At 31.5% G+C, this 17,091-nt stretch overlaps 1 protein-coding gene across 1 annotated transcript in view; it reads right to left on the minus strand.

The window, feature by feature from the left end:
• Window positions 1–9,823: 9,823 nt before the first annotated feature.
• LOC108739713 (tensin-like) overlaps window positions 9,824–17,091 on the minus strand; it is a 45,303-nt gene continuing 38,035 nt past the window's right edge. The window contains exons 5-10 of the mRNA XM_025976055.1: window positions 15,346–15,678; window positions 14,414–14,616; window positions 13,653–13,718; window positions 12,336–12,565; window positions 11,641–12,274; window positions 9,824–10,923 (exon numbers count right to left, since the gene is read on the minus strand). Of these exons, the coding sequence (XP_025831840.1) occupies window positions 10,767–10,923; window positions 11,641–12,274; window positions 12,336–12,565; window positions 13,653–13,718; window positions 14,414–14,616; window positions 15,346–15,678 (1,623 nt within the window). The 3' untranslated portion in view covers window positions 9,824–10,766. The remainder of the gene's footprint in view (window positions 10,924–11,640; window positions 12,275–12,335; window positions 12,566–13,652; window positions 13,719–14,413; window positions 14,617–15,345; window positions 15,679–17,091) is intronic.

A 17,091-nucleotide genomic window follows, 5' to 3' on the forward strand; every position in this document is an offset into this window, starting at 1 on the left:
TGAAAAATATCTTACCTGATGTTCTTCCCTGCATCACCTTCCGGTCTCTGTCTCTCTTCTTAGTGGAAAAAAAGTGTTATCGGAACTGCAACTTAGCTTCCAGAGGGAAGTAAAGATCTGCTAAAATCGATGTCCTTGCAAACTTGATTTTCAGTCAGCTGAGTGTCTCTATTGGACAAAATTAAAAAAAAATTGAATTTATGTAATTAAAGAATTAAAATTAGTTTCTCATTGTTTATTTTCTCTTACTTTATTTTTTTTATCATTACTCACATTCATAATTACGTACCGGGCACATTAATAGCATTAGTGGACGTTCTGGATAACATAGTGATGGTAACTCATCGCTATAAATCTTTTACACCATGTTATCCCTGTGATGGTCTCCGATTCCATGTTGAGTCTACGCAGTGTTCCTGTTTAAAATAATTGAAAAAAATTAACTTAAATTACTGTACTCTAATATTTCAGAAACATGTATTTACTATTAATTAGTTTTCACTTATGTTATTATTTTATTATTATTGTCAATTATAGTTACGTACTGGGTATATGGGACACATTGGTGGAGGTGCTGGGAGTCATGCTGGTGATAACCAATAGTCAGAAATCCTTTATACCACGTTGTCCTTGTAATAGCCTCCGATTCCATCCGAAGTCTGGGCAGTGTTCCTGCTTGGAATAATTAAAAAAAGTTAATTCAAATTTCTGTAATAAGAAACATGTATTTACTATTAAGATTAATAATAAAAATAAAAGACTGGTTAAAAAAATCATTCGTTTTTTATCCTTTATTGTTTGGTTAATTAGTTTTCACTTATGTTATTTTTTCATTATTATTGTCATTTTTCATTTATTTAACCTTTTGACAATGTTAAATGGGACAAGATGTTAATTATACTTAAAAAAGTAGGAATTAGTAAGAAAGATAGAAGAGTGATACTTAGTTTGCTCGACATTTTCAAAAATCCTATATAATATTTCTGGTTTCATGAACTTATCTTTAATTAGTGAAAACAGTTTCTACGTTATTATAAAATTCGCTTTCGGGAAAGAGCAGGTCTCTTTGCAAAAAGGCTCGCAAAGATTGGGTTTAACATGGATTCCCGAAAACTGACATTATTTTGCGGTACAGTCTCTACATTATTTTAAATTTAATTTGAAATTAAAGTGTACAGTCTGGTGAATACGACACTATTTTCGAAAATCCCAGATAATATCTATACATGCGCCGAAAAGGCACGCGAAGATTTGTACTTACCATGAATGAACTGACAATGCTTTGCGGTACAGTTTCTATGTCATTGTAAGTTAAAAAAAAAATTAAATCGGACCATCAAAAAGCGCATGACTTACTGTCTAGAAGAGTATTTATTATCAAAAATCCTTAAATAATAAATACGGATGCGCTAAAAAGCGTGCGAAAATATGAACATCGCTTAAATTAACGAAAACAGACATCATTTTGCGGTAGAGCTTTCGCGTTATTTTAAGTCAAATAAAAAATTGATTCGGACAATCAAACAGAGCGTGAATAGAACAACAGTATTTTAAAATATTAAGTATAAAACCTAGATGCGTCAAAAGAGGCTGAAGAGATATGAATTTGGCATTAAGCCACTTTGCGGTACAATTGGTAAGTTATTTTAAGTTAAATAAGCAGTTGATTTAGATCAACAAAAAGGGCATACTTTACTGCACAAACAGTATTTTCAAAAATCATAGATAATAGATCTGGATGCGCCAAAAGGGCTCAGATGAATTTCGCTCAAATTAGCGAAAACGGACGTCACTTTGCCGTACGATTTCTACGTTAAGTTAAATAAGAAATCGATTTGGACCATCAATAAAACCGTGGCTTTGCTGCATAGAACAATACTTTCAAAAATTCTACTTCGCTTATTAACCAAAACGGACTTCATTTTTGTGGCACAGTTTCTAGTTATTATAAAGTTCCTTTTGTTTGCGGAAAGGAGCAGGCCTTCTTACAAAAAATATTACTTTCAAAAATCCTTGATAATCTTTGTGGATGTGCCGAAAAAGCACGTCAAGATATGAACTTACAATGAATTTACGAAAACTAGCATAATTTTGTGGTACGGCCTGTGCGTTACTTTAAGTTTGATACAAAATTCGTTTTGTTTATCCCAAAGAGCACAGTCTGGTGCATAAGACATTATTTTGGCAAATCCCAGATATATTTGCAAATACGCCAAAAAAGCACAGGACGATTATCATGAATTCACGAAAACTAATATCACTTTGCAGTACAGTTTCTACGTTACTATAAAGTTCGTTTTGTCTGCGGGAAGGAGCATGCCTCCTTTTTACATAAAATATTGTTTTCAAACATCGTTGATAATTTTTGTGAATGCTCCAAAAAGGCTCGGCAATTCAAATAAGGCGGTCATTTCGCAATAAAAAATTTAAGGGATCAAACACCAGTAATTATTCCTGCATACTATAAAGAACGACCTTATGATGATGACCATAAAGGAAATAAACAAAATATACGATCAAACTATACCAAGGACTGTTATCTTTTATGAGTCATTGACAACTTTGGATTGACTGCGTCCTGTCCTATTAAATAAGTATGTAGGTACGTGAAAGACACTTTTGCTATACTTAGGAAATGTAACAGATAAATTAAATGCAAATCAAAAACAAGAAAACTGAACTTTGGCTTATTTAAAAAGAAAATTCTAAATTTAAAAATATCCGATCACATAAGACAACATGTGAAATGATCAATTCCTTAAATTGCAATCTCTTTACCCAATTAATATTAGCAATATTGGTACAGCGTTTTCACATTTCGATTTATTTGTTTTCCTTTCTATGCTATTACAAAATAACGAAACAAATAAATTAACATTAATATTATCATTGGGAAAATAGTACAAAGGATGAATTATCAAGCAAGAATAATCTTACGTTAGATCCTGATTTGGTGTAAAAAATACCGTTACCCCCAATGTAAATAACATAAATAGGTACAAACTAAGTTGAAGTATATTTTTTGGTAATAACCTTCTATTAAACCCTAAAAATACTCTCATCCCTAAAGTAAGTAACATAAATACGAAGTAAGCTGAAGTATAATTTAGCGTAAGGTTTGTAAGCTCTCGAAAAAGCCCTAAAAAGGTGAAACGTCTTGAATAAATAAAAAATTTAATGCAAACTTTCAAGGGTTTATTTCAAATTATTGTATTGATATAGTAATAATGTTTTATCAAGACGGTAAATAACTTTAACTTAATCATAATAAAGTTCAGTCACTGGCTAGTGAGGAATAACTAGCATTTTTCTTAATTAAAAAGGGGTGAAAAAACATTGGAGGAAATGATGATAAATAAATAGCAAGTGGAGGTATTAAAAAATAAAGAAGTTAATGTAGGTAATATGATTAAGAAAAAGGTATAATTAGGTGACAAGATTTTATAACAATACAAAAGTCGAAATATGCGGAAGGGATGGAAAGATAGATGTGGGAAGACTGACAGGAAGATACAAGACTGAATTACTTTAAGGAAATAAGGATCCAACAATTGTAGCATGGTTTGGAATGATAAGCGAGGAGCGGTGACATTGAAAGTACCGTCATCATTGAATTGTAAAATTTGATAATTGACAATTATACGAACTAAATGGTCTTGGTACGCATCAATTTACTTAGCCGAAAGTATATTAAATAAATTAATTATAATAAAATAGAAAAAAAGTTTTACTATCATCATGAATCTTAAACAATTGTACTGTATTCGATAGAAAATTTTGGTAATTTAAAAGAAAAAAATAGGCTTACCAATAAAATTATTGTACTTGTTGATTTTTATAATTTATGTAACGGAAACTCATGAAGTAGAATTGGTATGCCAGATAGTACCGGCTGTTTTTAGACATGTATACCAAGATATTTTTGTTAATTACATTAAAACACGTAAAATTTAAAAGAAAGCGTCTACGTGATAAAGGTGAAATTTTACCTTTCTACACACCCTTTAAGCAATTATCAATTATCAATTTTTATAAAAATTTTACAATTCCGCGATGACGGTACTTTCAATGTCACCGGTTCTCGGACTTGAGGAGTTTTGAGAGTGCCCTAATCGCCAGCCTGAGATTACTAAGGATTTCTACGTTTGTATTATACCAGTAAATGGTAATATCGAAATTCAATATGCTTATCACAATGAATGTAGCAACCTCGAATGGTAATCTCATGTATATTTTGGATTTTGTTCGTACAAGAAGAATTAAGAATTAACACTAACGATAAGTAATACTTTATGTGACTAAATAAATAGTTATTACTGTTCACCATTATGTAGCATCTACTACAAATAAAATTAACGAAAATCTAAATGAAGCAAAAAAGCTTTTGAGGATGTTGATAAAGTGTTATTTGTTATTGTAAAAAATTTTGTGATGGCTTTTTCTTTTGATGTTTATAAACTAGGATAGCAATTTTGCGTTTATTTAAGATGAATTTCTATGTTTCCCTTTCTACGATTTATCTTATAGGATTATAGGTAGGAAAGCGTAATACTGAATTGTAGTTTTTTGATTTTAGAAGTAAGATTAAGCGTTTGATATGATTTTGGCAATGTACAATTTTTTAGTTAATAAAAATGCTAGTGTGGAGTAAAATAAAGTATTTCTATGCTTACGTAATATAAAACAATTCTTTTTTGCACAATTTGTTGTATTTAAATCAATTAAATAACTCGGAAAATTATTGTTACTTTCTGAAACATCATATTAACAATTTCTATACGTTACATCGCCTGTTTGTCTTGACATTGCGATAACCGATCAAGATTATTACCTCGCATTAGACAATTTCTGAACATGCTTTTATATGTGTACCTACATAGTATAAAAGCTTCCATTATTTGCTTTATTTCCATACACAATAGGTACGTTTGTGTATAAAAAAAATATAACTCTAATTAAATTTCTATTTGTAAAATGCAAAATACATTTTTGCCGTTAAAAGTTTTGCTAGTATCACCGATCAAACGTTATATAAAATGATAAATGAAAGTTGCTCACATTAGCCATTGAAAGTATTAGAAGCTTAAAAAGGGGACAAAGAGACATTCCATGTATGCACTCTAATTCTTTAACTGAAAAGATCCCAAAAAATTTTAAACTCCTTGGAAATGGATAATCTAAAATATTGGATCGATATTGTTTTCCGGGTTAAATATCATGGTCAATGGAATTTTGAAGTTGCAAGCACCTGTCAAATCGGGAAGGAACTACGAAATTCTCACGACAAAACAGCCCCCACAACAATATCGAATTGATATACGCCAGCTGTGTAAAACTGAAAACTACAAGATATTGTGGTGTGCTAATAAATGCATATAATCTAAAATTTTTAGAAAACTATTCGAAAAACTTCACTCATTAGATGGACCGAAAGCTAAAGAAACTATGGATTCCATTTCGTTCTCGTATTACATTGTGTAAAAGATCAGAAGCAAAATGGGGTTGTAAATATTTTGATATAAAATGATTGATGTTGATTTTACATCAATAAAATTATTTACAACCCTATTTTGGCTCTGATCTTTCACGCTAAACAAACTATTTTGGCATCAGTGTCTTTTTTCTAATTAAAACGGGGGACAAAGGCAAATAAGGAAGCATACGTAAAAATTATTTGTTGCTGAACTGAAGAAACTATAAAAGATAGAAAAACTATATCTCAATAACTTAAAACAGAAAAATATGAATCATACTCAATTTTCACAGCTGGTGATATACTGCAAACATCACTTTTAGTCTAAAAAATTCCAATATTTAAAAAACCAGCAAATACCTGCAAGGTTTTCTTAAAAAATACAAATAGCTAAATTGTAGAAATGATAGGTATTTATGTGAAAATAGGATGGTTATTAAATGGACAAATATAGAAGAATAGAACTCCAAGGAAAAATTGGAAAGATATGAAAGAAATGAAAAGTAATATAGAAAGAGGAGACTGTGGTAAATATTAATTAAAAATTAAAAGGAAGACTCACTCCTAATTATCACAAAAGACTTTATTTGAGCGGGCCAGTCTCGCATTGATAATGCCCACATATGAAGTGAATTGGGCGAAACACGTGTCCGCTCAAATAAAGTTTTTTGTAGTAATTAGGGGTGAGTCTTCCTTTTCATTTTTAATATGAAAGAAATAGTTAAGGAAAGTAATAATAAGAAATGGAAAAAGTAATGAGACGTGATGGGACATTGAATGTCTGAGGAAAAAGCATGAATATAAAAGAAGTTTGGGAATGTGGAGAACAAATGAATGAGAGAAAGAAGAATTTCAATAGATTAGGTGGGAATACAGGTCACAGATTAAGGAAAGGTGGGAGGAATATAACGATGATGAATATAACAAAATTCAATGCACTGCAAAGAGTAGAGCAGTTTTTGAAAATAGGAATGTATATAGGAAAAAGAAAAAGATAGGAATAAGTAGGAGAATACCTATGTGAGGGAGAGTGACATGATCACATCGAATAGATTTTAGGGAGGGAGGTGCCAATTTCCCGATTTCCTCTGAAAAAAAGGCGTGTGGACTGAATTGAATACCAGGTAATGCTTAGTTATGTGCAAAAGATATTTTATGTGAAAAACTGCATGAGGTAATTTAGATATACATGGTACGGATGTATGTGGGAAAGCTGATGTTCTGATAGAACAGTGGTAATGATGAGGGATTAAAGGGAGGAAAGAAGAATGAGTGGTAATGTTATATGTATCACTGAGAAAAACTAGAAAACTGGAAGGGGTGGGAAGAAATATTGAATTTTCAAATTAGAGAAATTGTAGGTTTAAACCACCTACTATCAGAAATTGCGTTAAAAGTACAAAAAAGCATTGGGGAAGTGAACAGGTACATCAGGAAGGGTTTAGAGATAAGGATTGCAAAAATTTGTTTAAAATGATTGTTTTTTATGTTCGAAATATTCAAATTATTGATTCGAACTTTTTGTACAATTGTACCACATATATAACTCGAAGGACCATAGAAACGCCGAGTTGTAAATACCTATAACGAATTTATTGTACAACTTACAACTACGACCTATTCTAATTTATTATAAATATTGATTTTTATTAATGTATTATGAAAATAACTAAAGTCTAGTTACTCTCAGCGAGTCTACAAAAGAACTATTCTATCAAACTTAAAATTTTGTACACTAGATTCCGAAATCGACAAATTATCCCTCCCAATAACGAGGTTATTGACAGTAATATCAATGCACAATACGTATACTAACCATGGGATAAACCCTCATTTGTGCTTCTGCGAATTTGCCTACGTGACCGTAGATTTCGGAAATATATTTAAGTCCAATAACAATAAGCTTTACACTAAAGATATAATAAAATATGAAAATGTTTATGCCATAAAGTCCCTGCGTCGGCATATCACAAATAAGGTTCCTTAACAATGACGACAAAATGTATGATTGTTAAGAAAATACAGATGACTAGTTGAAGTGAAAAATGGGAGAAGGAGGGTTGTTGGAAGAAAAGAAAGGAATGAATGTGAAGGAGAGAATAAAAAAAACAAAGATTTGAGTATAAAGCAGATTAATAAAAGCAAAAAAGACTACAGTTACAAAATAATAAATGATTTAAAGATTACGAGGAGCACGTAGGGGTGATCGAAAATAATGAATAGTCGTAGGAAAAGTAACAAATCATAAGTGAGTGAAAAAATTAAACATTTTAAAAAGATATTGAAAAGTGAGTGAAGAGATGGTTGTAGGAGAGTTTTTGATACTAGTAGAAAGAAGACAGGTAGAAGGGTGGAAATTATAAAAGGAAAAAAAGCGGTTCAGTTAGATGGAATTTCTGGGAAGGCTAGGAGATATGCAATATTATATTGGAAAAATTGTACAAAAATATGGCATGGATATGGGAAAAGAATGGGATATCTGACGAATAAAAATTTTGGGCGATTGGTCCGGTAATTAAAAGGGACACAAGGGTTAGTGACTAAAATTATTGGTATTGTAAATTTGAATGCGGAGTATAAAGTATACATACACAAAAATAATAACAAATAAACTATAGCAAATTATTTAAAATTTTAATTCTACGATAAAAAATGTAATGCAGAAACAGTTGGACAAAAAAGAGTATACTTAATGTTTGTTTTTCATTTTCATTTTTAATAAATATAATGTTTATAACGAATAAGTTTATGTGTTGTTATGAAATATTATATTAGTTACTAAAAAATAAATAATGTCCAATTAAAAATTTCTTGTAGAACACAGGTTTTTATTAAAATTTTTCTCAACCACATTGGCGTTTATCAGTTTAACATGAATAATAATATTGCGATGACTTTTAACAACCTTGAATGGTACAAGGTACTGCTTGAGACTTTTTTTGGCTTATATTTATTTTGATGTATACCGAAATTAATTAGGTAAAATGTATGGGAGGAAGCAAAAAAATTAACCATCAATAGTGTCCGAATAATATGTTAGACATTAAATTTTTTCTTTCCAGCATTCAATATATTATGTATTTCGTCAGTTGAACGAATTCCTATTTGACGAAACAAGTGCAATGTAATTTACATAAAAACCTAATATCGCTTTGTGTTTTATTCACAACATTGTAACGAGTTCCAAAAATTACATGCTGCAGCAATCAAAAATCAAAAATTTTTAGTTTGCGTGGTGCTTGTTTTCAAAAACCATAACCCACTACGAATAAGACCTGTACCTACAATTTATCAACAAATTCATTCAACACTATTTAATATTTATTAAAACTCTAATAAACCACTACAATGGCAATCCATTTAACTATACATATATGTATAAAATATCACAGAATAGGATTAATTATAAGACAAAATAATTTTACCTTTATCTCCAGTACTACGTTGAGTTTGATAATCCACTCTGCATTACGCCGATACACTGATCCACAAAATTAATTAATCTACACCCGCATCTTACTTAACGCGGACCGATCTAGCCGAGGCTCGAATTAACTCTAATAGTTGTCTATGCTCTAATAGTAACACTACACATGAGTAATGCTATCAGCGCACATGCGTGGTTTACTAATGGCTTTACTCGAAGTTGAACATATACAAGGCCTAATTAGAAAGTTAAGCAATAATCTACTCAAAATATATTAGCACAAAAAAAACGAGGTTTTAGTTTCATGTTGAAAATGAACACATGATATGCGGGCGAGACATAAATATCCGCTGGTTAATGTGAGTTTACAGAAGTTAGGGGCGACTTTTTTTTATTTTGTCTTTCTTCCCACATGACTACATATCTAACTCCTTCATTGGTTTCTTCTTAAGATTGTTTGTACTGGTCACAAAAGTCGACGAATATGACATATAACAGGGGGGATGCATGTAGAGTAAATTGATTTATTTTTTAGTGGTGTAAATATTCCACGTTTTATACAGTTTAACAAATATTTTTTTAATTTTGACTAAAGAGGGTGGTTGGCACAAATCATTACGATGGGACACTTTTACTTTTAAACAAAACAGTCTACGGAAAAAATGTACTATAGGTCCTGTTTCAAACGAGTAAATTTTTTACAAGGATGTATAGAAAATTATAATAATAATGTAATAGATAGGAATAGGTATACATTTGTGAAGAGTTTTTTTTTTTAATNATTATCAAGCAAGAATAACCTTACGTTAAATACTGATTTGGTGTAAAAAAATAGTAAAGAGGGTGGTTGGCACAAATCATTTTGTAAATTACGTAAATTAAACAATTAGGAATTGCTCTAAATGTGTGTCTATACACGAAGGAAAATTTTAATATTAGATAACTTTATTTCACGTGGATGTTACAGCTTGTATACAATTTACAATCTATAAAATCTTTTAATTTCATGCATAAATGTAGATATCATTAATATTGTTTTGATTATAGAACTTTGATTTTTTTTGTACTTGAGGAAATAATACGGGCTGTTTTAGATACATTTCTTGCGTAGTTAATACACAACGACACAAACAATAAATAATTTTTATATGCACTACGTGATAGCATTTCATCACTAATTAATATGTTTTATCGTTATCGTTATAATAAATAGTTGTCTTACACTAATGATATTCTATAACTTCTTAAAATGTAGGTATGTAGTTGATAATAAACAACACTGTTAATTAATCAACTGAAGCTTAAAATACATAAAATAAAATCTATATTTATTAAAGCACTTCAAAGCTTGACAATAGCATGAATCAATTTGTATACTTACATGTAAATCATGCCCTCGGTATATGTAGATTTGTGTGATTATCTTTTATATGTATCGTATTGATTATCCTAACATTTAAACATGTTAACTGTAAATTCTTATTTAACGTTTTTAGGCACTAAGTGTCAATAGATATATTTACAATAATTTCATAACATTATATTTCACAGAAATACTATTATTAATTTTAATTTTTTTGAAAAGAAAGCAAACAAGGTGAGACATTACTAACATTAAGACTAGCAAACAAATTAAATTAGACAAACAGGTGCAGAAGACGAACGATATTAAAGGAAAGACGTTAAAACAACAGAAACAATAAATGCGTTTAAAGAATAACATTAATAAATTTTTTGGTTTACTTGTGCAAATTTTAAAACGTATTTTCATATAGCTTTGTATTCATTAAAAAAAATTGTTGGGATGTGGTCGCTAATTCTTACAAGAACTGTTAAGTTTTCGTGTATATTAAAGGATTTCTTTTTTTATAACATTGATGGTCGTGCGCCGCTTGATGTTAAAATTCTGTTCACAAAATTTACTATTGCGGACGCCGGTTGTTCTGGTTCCAATTCGGCAAATAAATGACACTGATTATCTGCACTTCTTGCTGGTTTTCTTGCAACAAAACCAAATATTCGACTGAAAAAGAAACGCGTACTTAAAATACGAAAGTATAAACAATTATCAATTACTGAAAACGTTCTAAGAAATTTATTTAAATAAAACGTTCTGTACAAATTCCAAAGTTTGAACGCGGCGCTGTACAGGTGCGAAACATGGACGGTGGGCGCGATGGGAAAAAAAGGTTAGAAATGAAGAGGTACACGGAAAAAACTAAATTTTTATGACATTTTTGATTGTATATGGCTCGAGTTTACCGTAGAAATAGTAAAATTTATTAGGTAACTTCTAATAATCTCAATTTTGACATGTTTCTTTAAAAATTATTTCAAGTTTCTTAATTATTACAATTAAATTTGTAATATCAACTAAATCACCTAGTAAATTTATTTCTGCTGGAATTTTATTTTTATAAATTTGGGTCCAAATTCTAATTTTTATTATTTTCGCTTACGAAACAACGGGCTAGTGGGATAAATTATAAATATCTCTTTAATATTTAGGTAAATTTTCGTTTTTCCTTTTTCTTCGTATGTTAGGATGAATAGGAGAACAGAGGATTATTAGAAGCACAAATAGGACTTAAGAGGAGTAGAGGTAGATTAGATTGGTGAATATTCTAGTTTTGGGGAAATGCGAAGATTAGCTCAGGATAGGAAAGAGTGGAGGTGCGTGTCCAATCAGTCTTAAAACTGACGACCTTAAGATGATGATGATGAAAATGTTCTTACTTACTTTTGACTATTGGCTACTCTCGAATCATCGGTGACCGTCCATCTATGTTCATCAGGATCTATACCACAGTGGGATATCGTATTGGTTGGATAATGTCTTCTGAAAAATAATTTTCTCTTGCTGTCAGTCAAGGTAATCCCTTGTCCATTAACTTTGAAATGGACAACAGTAGCGGTTGGTTGAGGTGATTTTTGAAATAGATCTAATACAGCTTTTCTGACAGCTTGGGGACCAGTTAAAGATTCCATATCGACAGAGTACAAATACAAAACGTTGCAAGCGGCCCCTCTATTGAAAAGCTGTTGTGCAGGGTTCGTCGCGATTTCCATAGGTTTTATGTCGCCTTCCGGGAGAACCAGTCGGCACGGAAGGGCCATTTGGGTGACTGAATGCTGATAGATTAACGCAGATAATGAACTAAAAACGGGCTCATTTGCACAACCTTTAAGCCTGACGCCTCTAGAAGTTGGTTCAATTAAAAAGTGGCGAACGTATTCATCGGTGTTTGGAGATTTCGTCTGAACATTTGATGGTAAAGTTGCCACCTTCAACGCCAGTCCAAAAGCTCCCGGGAATGAGTTGGAATCGCGAACTACGAATGTACCAGGAGGCTGATCGCGCAGCATGTTAATTGCTAAAGAGAATTATTCTAAGATAAAATTCATTATAGTTATAAAGCGATACGAGGGATGTACCTTGATCACGTGATATTGTGGATTTGTACCAGAACTTGGAGGTGTCGCGTACAAATTTAACATGGGCGGGAGATACCTCGTGTGGAGATTCTGAATGTACAGAACTTCTTCTAGAGCTGCCGTAATAAATAGTTGGGGATGCAGAGCCATTTTGTAACGGACTTTTTTGAGTGTAATTGTATGTTTCACCTCCGTTAACTAAGTCGTTAGGAGATGTCGGACGGTCCTTGCTATTACCAGAAAAAGTAATGACTTAATACTTAAAATAGTTTCGTTTTGTTTCTGCATATTTTAGTGAATAAAAATTTCCTATTTTAAGTGCGGTTTTTCAAGTATTTTTTAAGTTATCAATCAAATGAAACATGTTTAAAGGGAACATTATACGAAATGCAAACTTATCAAATAATTACAAACTATAGGTTAGTTAATACTACAAACGGCACAGTGAGCGCCATCTGTAGCACGATGCTACATTTTAGGATTACGTATGCCTGCGACGCGCTGATGAGATCCAAAAAGATCGAAATCGCGATCCGCGTCTGGCAGTTTCGACAGAATACAGACCACTTCGAATTATTTTATTCGATTAAGCTAACGTGCCCATCACGTTGAGGTTGGCTACGCCAGGATTCGTTTTCAGCAAGTAGATATCCACACAAGTGGACCTTGTTGAAAAATACGTAATCCTAAAATGTAGCATCGTGCTACAGATGGCGCTCACTGTGCCGTTTGTAGTATTTTCTGAAACGCACTGTTAAGACAGCAGGTAAAAGTTGGTCTGTGTTCTGTCGGAGCTGCCTGCGACGCGCTGATGAGATCCAAAAAGATCGAAATCGCGATCCGCATCTGGCAGTTTCGACAGAATACAGACCACTTCGAATTATTTTATTCGAATTATTTTATCGGTTAGTTAGTTACTACTTTTTAGTAAATATTAACTACCGAAAGGAAGTGTTAGAGTAGCAGCGAAAAATAAATTTGAAGTAAAATATATTTTCACCCCCTTACGTGCAACAAAATTATTGATTTTTTGTAATCATGCAAGTTGAACTAAATGAATGATAACTGCAATATACGTTATAAAAATACGGAAAATAATTTTGTCGATTTTCAATTATACAACTCACATTTTCTTTACAAAACTAACGATAATGATAACAAATAAAATGTGTTTGCATAAATTTTAAAACATTGAATGATTATACAGTACCTATGTACTCATACTTTAGTCAAAATCATGCTATTCACAAACGTTGATATTTACTCCCTACTGATTCAATCATTTGATAACATGCTTTAGAGAAAATTCTCAATTACCTCTCAGTAGGATAGGTTCCGTGCCTATAATATTTAAGACTTGAAGTGGTTGGATAACTCATATGTCTAGAAAGTACATTTTTGATATAACCAAATAAAAGATAAATTTTGTATAAAACAAAAAGATAAGGACAATTCTAGAAATAAGGAAGAATGCAAGTAGACAATAACGCCACCAAAGATAAGTGTTAATTAGTAACATATAGGCAGAATTACTTTTGAATAGTGCAGCATATGTTAAAATTTTGGATAATATAAATTTTTAATATTAACGTCAAAATTTATTTAATTTTTCTCCACTATAAATTACCCGATTACCGGAAGGTCCCGAGTTCGATTCCCGGCGAGGGCGTGACAGCAACAACAATTTTTCTTTATTAATTTGCAGTGGATGAAAATTTAAATTAATTTTCACATTAATATTAAATATTAACCACTATTAAAAGTTTTTTAAAGTATTTCATATGATACTAATATAAAATTTGCCTAGTTTTGTGCAATACACTTGATCGTTAATTAGCGGTAGTGTAACAATTAAGAGCTATGAATAATAAAAAGGGCCTTGAAACAAATTAAAAACAATTTTCCCACGAACTTATGGAAACGAAGTAAATAATTAAATAAGTTTTTCCAAACAAAATTAAATAATAAATAAATTAAAACTCCAAAAACAGTAATATATTTATGAAAAAAAAAAAGTTGAAATATCTTATGATGTTTATTTGTTATATAACAACAAAAATTTGATATTGTTAACTTACCGCTGGGTTGTAGGACTCTTGGGTGGTAGTCGTTCGGTTGGTAAATCGAATTGTACTGTCGGGGTCGAAGAATTCATGTAGGGAGTTCGAGAATGTACGGGGAAGGCCGGAGTTTGTGGACGTGGAGATACACTTCTGGGTGGACTGGTTTCGACCTCACTAGCGGACTGTGTGCGCCAGGATGAAACCGATTCTTCTCGATACTTTTTAAAGAAACAAAAAAAAATACGATTAATGAGTTACACAAAGTTTTCTTTTTAATGCACGACATGTCACAAACTTTCCGAATATATACTTAAACAAATTGATTTCCACAAGAATCATTTTATCTATAACTTATAATTATAAATACTAACATCAACAATCATTGTAATGCATAAATAAAAACAAGAAAAGTTATATAGATAAATAGATTATGGGAATCTTTGATTTGAATATTATTAAAAAGGATGAAATGGAAAACAACTCTTTTCTTTAAATTGCTATTAATTAATATCTACATATAAAAATAATTAGTGTGCTAGAAGTATAAAAAGACCAAAAACAAATTAAAAACCTTAACAAATACGTTATACTTATAATATCTACAGCTGGCAAAAGAAATATTCAAATAGGTCTAAATGAAATATTAATGTGAAAATTCATTTTTAATTTTCCATCCACTACAAACTACCTCAGGTTAATGAGGGAAAATTTTTGTTGTTGTTGTCATCCCTGAGGTAGTTTGTAGTGGATTTTCACATTAATATTTCATATTAACTACTATTAATAATTAAAAATGTCATTCGGTCTAAATGATTTCAAAAATGGCTTAATATGTGCTTATTAGTGTTAATCAGATGGAATCCAATTTATCTACTTCATCCGGCATTTGGTCAATAATAGTTAATGTGTGAAAGGAAAAAAATAAGTAGAAAAATATTAGTAGATACCTGCCAATTAGTTGCGGAATTAGGACTATCATTAGAGGTATCAGATCCATTAGACAAGCTAGCGATTAAATCGGCAAGCGCATCATGCTGCATGGGATTGGTTTTGTGTTCAGTTTCGTTGATGATAAGTGTGCTTTGATTAGATGAGTTAAAGGAATTTTGTGAAGGCATGGTACCCACCATGGTAGGTGTAGGCCCTTGTTTCATGGCGTAGCTTTCTTTCTCGACAAGAGACAGTAGTCCACTATCAGTGGAATCTACTCCACGGCTTGGAGAACGAATCACGTTCCCTAATGGATTTGCAGCTAGAATTGATGCTGGAGACGACGACATCTAAAAGGTTAATCTGAGGTGCTAATTTGCCCTACACACGTGGTTTGTATATTACAAGATCAACTAATATACATACTCTATACATAATCGACGATCGTGGGCCATTACGTATATTAACAGAGTGTATGTAAAAAAAATATGATATTACTTACCAGATGTGATACTAACTAAATGTTAAGTAGTAACTGTACAAATGAGTTATTTGTTTAAAATTTGTTCGACTATTCACAGTTAACATTAGTAACTGGTTAAAAAAATCAATCTTCTTGATAAAATGTACAATATCTACATCAAAAAATGATACAGGAAAAGTTCCTTATTCACGGTTTCCTTATTCGCGTTTTCATTATTCGCTGGTGAAAAAATTGCAGCCCAGTTCCTGTATTCGCGACTAAAAATTTCATTATTCGCGGTTGCAATCGGTAAACAGAAAAAGATTCGGTGTCATTTATTAAGAGGATCGACCGTAATAGAAAGCTCGCGCCTATTGTGAATTTTTCCGAAAATCTAGGTTTCTATCATAAACATTGTGATTTAACGCTGTGAGATAAATATGTGATTTTTTTGTATGGTAACAGACAAAGGTACACACTAACTCGGTACGTTTTTGGTTTTCAATAATATGGTCATTAAAAGCTTCTACAAGTGCTTAAAGTTGATGCTTCTTGTAGGACACGTATTTCCAGTAGAAATTAAAAAATGGCCTTCGACAGGCTTTAGAACAAAGCTTTATCTATTGTTTCGGCGCAAAAGACTATTGCCGATATTTGTAAATATTTTAAACTTATAATCATAACATTTATTTGATCAAGCAGTAGGCATTACATTATTATAGGCTATTAGTCGTAAGTTGGTCCTAAGAAAAACCCCATAATCTGTATATATTTCTTACCCCCATTGTAAATAGTTTTATTACCTCTTTTGTACCTCTCATTCCTGTATACCTACCTATTAGTCATTTGGAATTTTCAATCACTATTCAATATTATAAATACCTAGTTTGTAGTTCTATTGAATTTCTTAGGACCAGGCATAATTTGTTTGTGTGTGTGTGTTAGTACACACAATTCTGGTTGTTGCCCCTTCCATCAGAAGGGTAACATAAATACTAAAATTTGTCAAAAAAATAAGGAGTCGTAGTCGAAGTCGAAGTCGAAGATTCGATTCGTTCTAAAACATTTCAACTAAAAACTCCACTTTGAGTTTCCAGAGTCTAAGGTAGACTCAGCTGAGAACAATTCTCATAATCAGTTGTTACTTATGTAAAAGTGTAAATAAATGTACATATACATTTTACAGTTCCGTGTCTTATTTATACGGTGGTCCTTCGATCAGGTATTTATATATGTGGTACAGCAGTACACCCGTTGAGAAAAGATATATTGTTTTAATCGAACCTCAACAAAAAACATT

The sequence above is a fragment of the Agrilus planipennis genome, unplaced genomic scaffold, assembly GCF_000699045.2.
Source record: "Agrilus planipennis isolate EAB-ADULT unplaced genomic scaffold, Apla_2.0 scaffold93, whole genome shotgun sequence".
NCBI lineage: Eukaryota > Metazoa > Arthropoda > Insecta > Coleoptera > Buprestidae > Agrilus > Agrilus planipennis.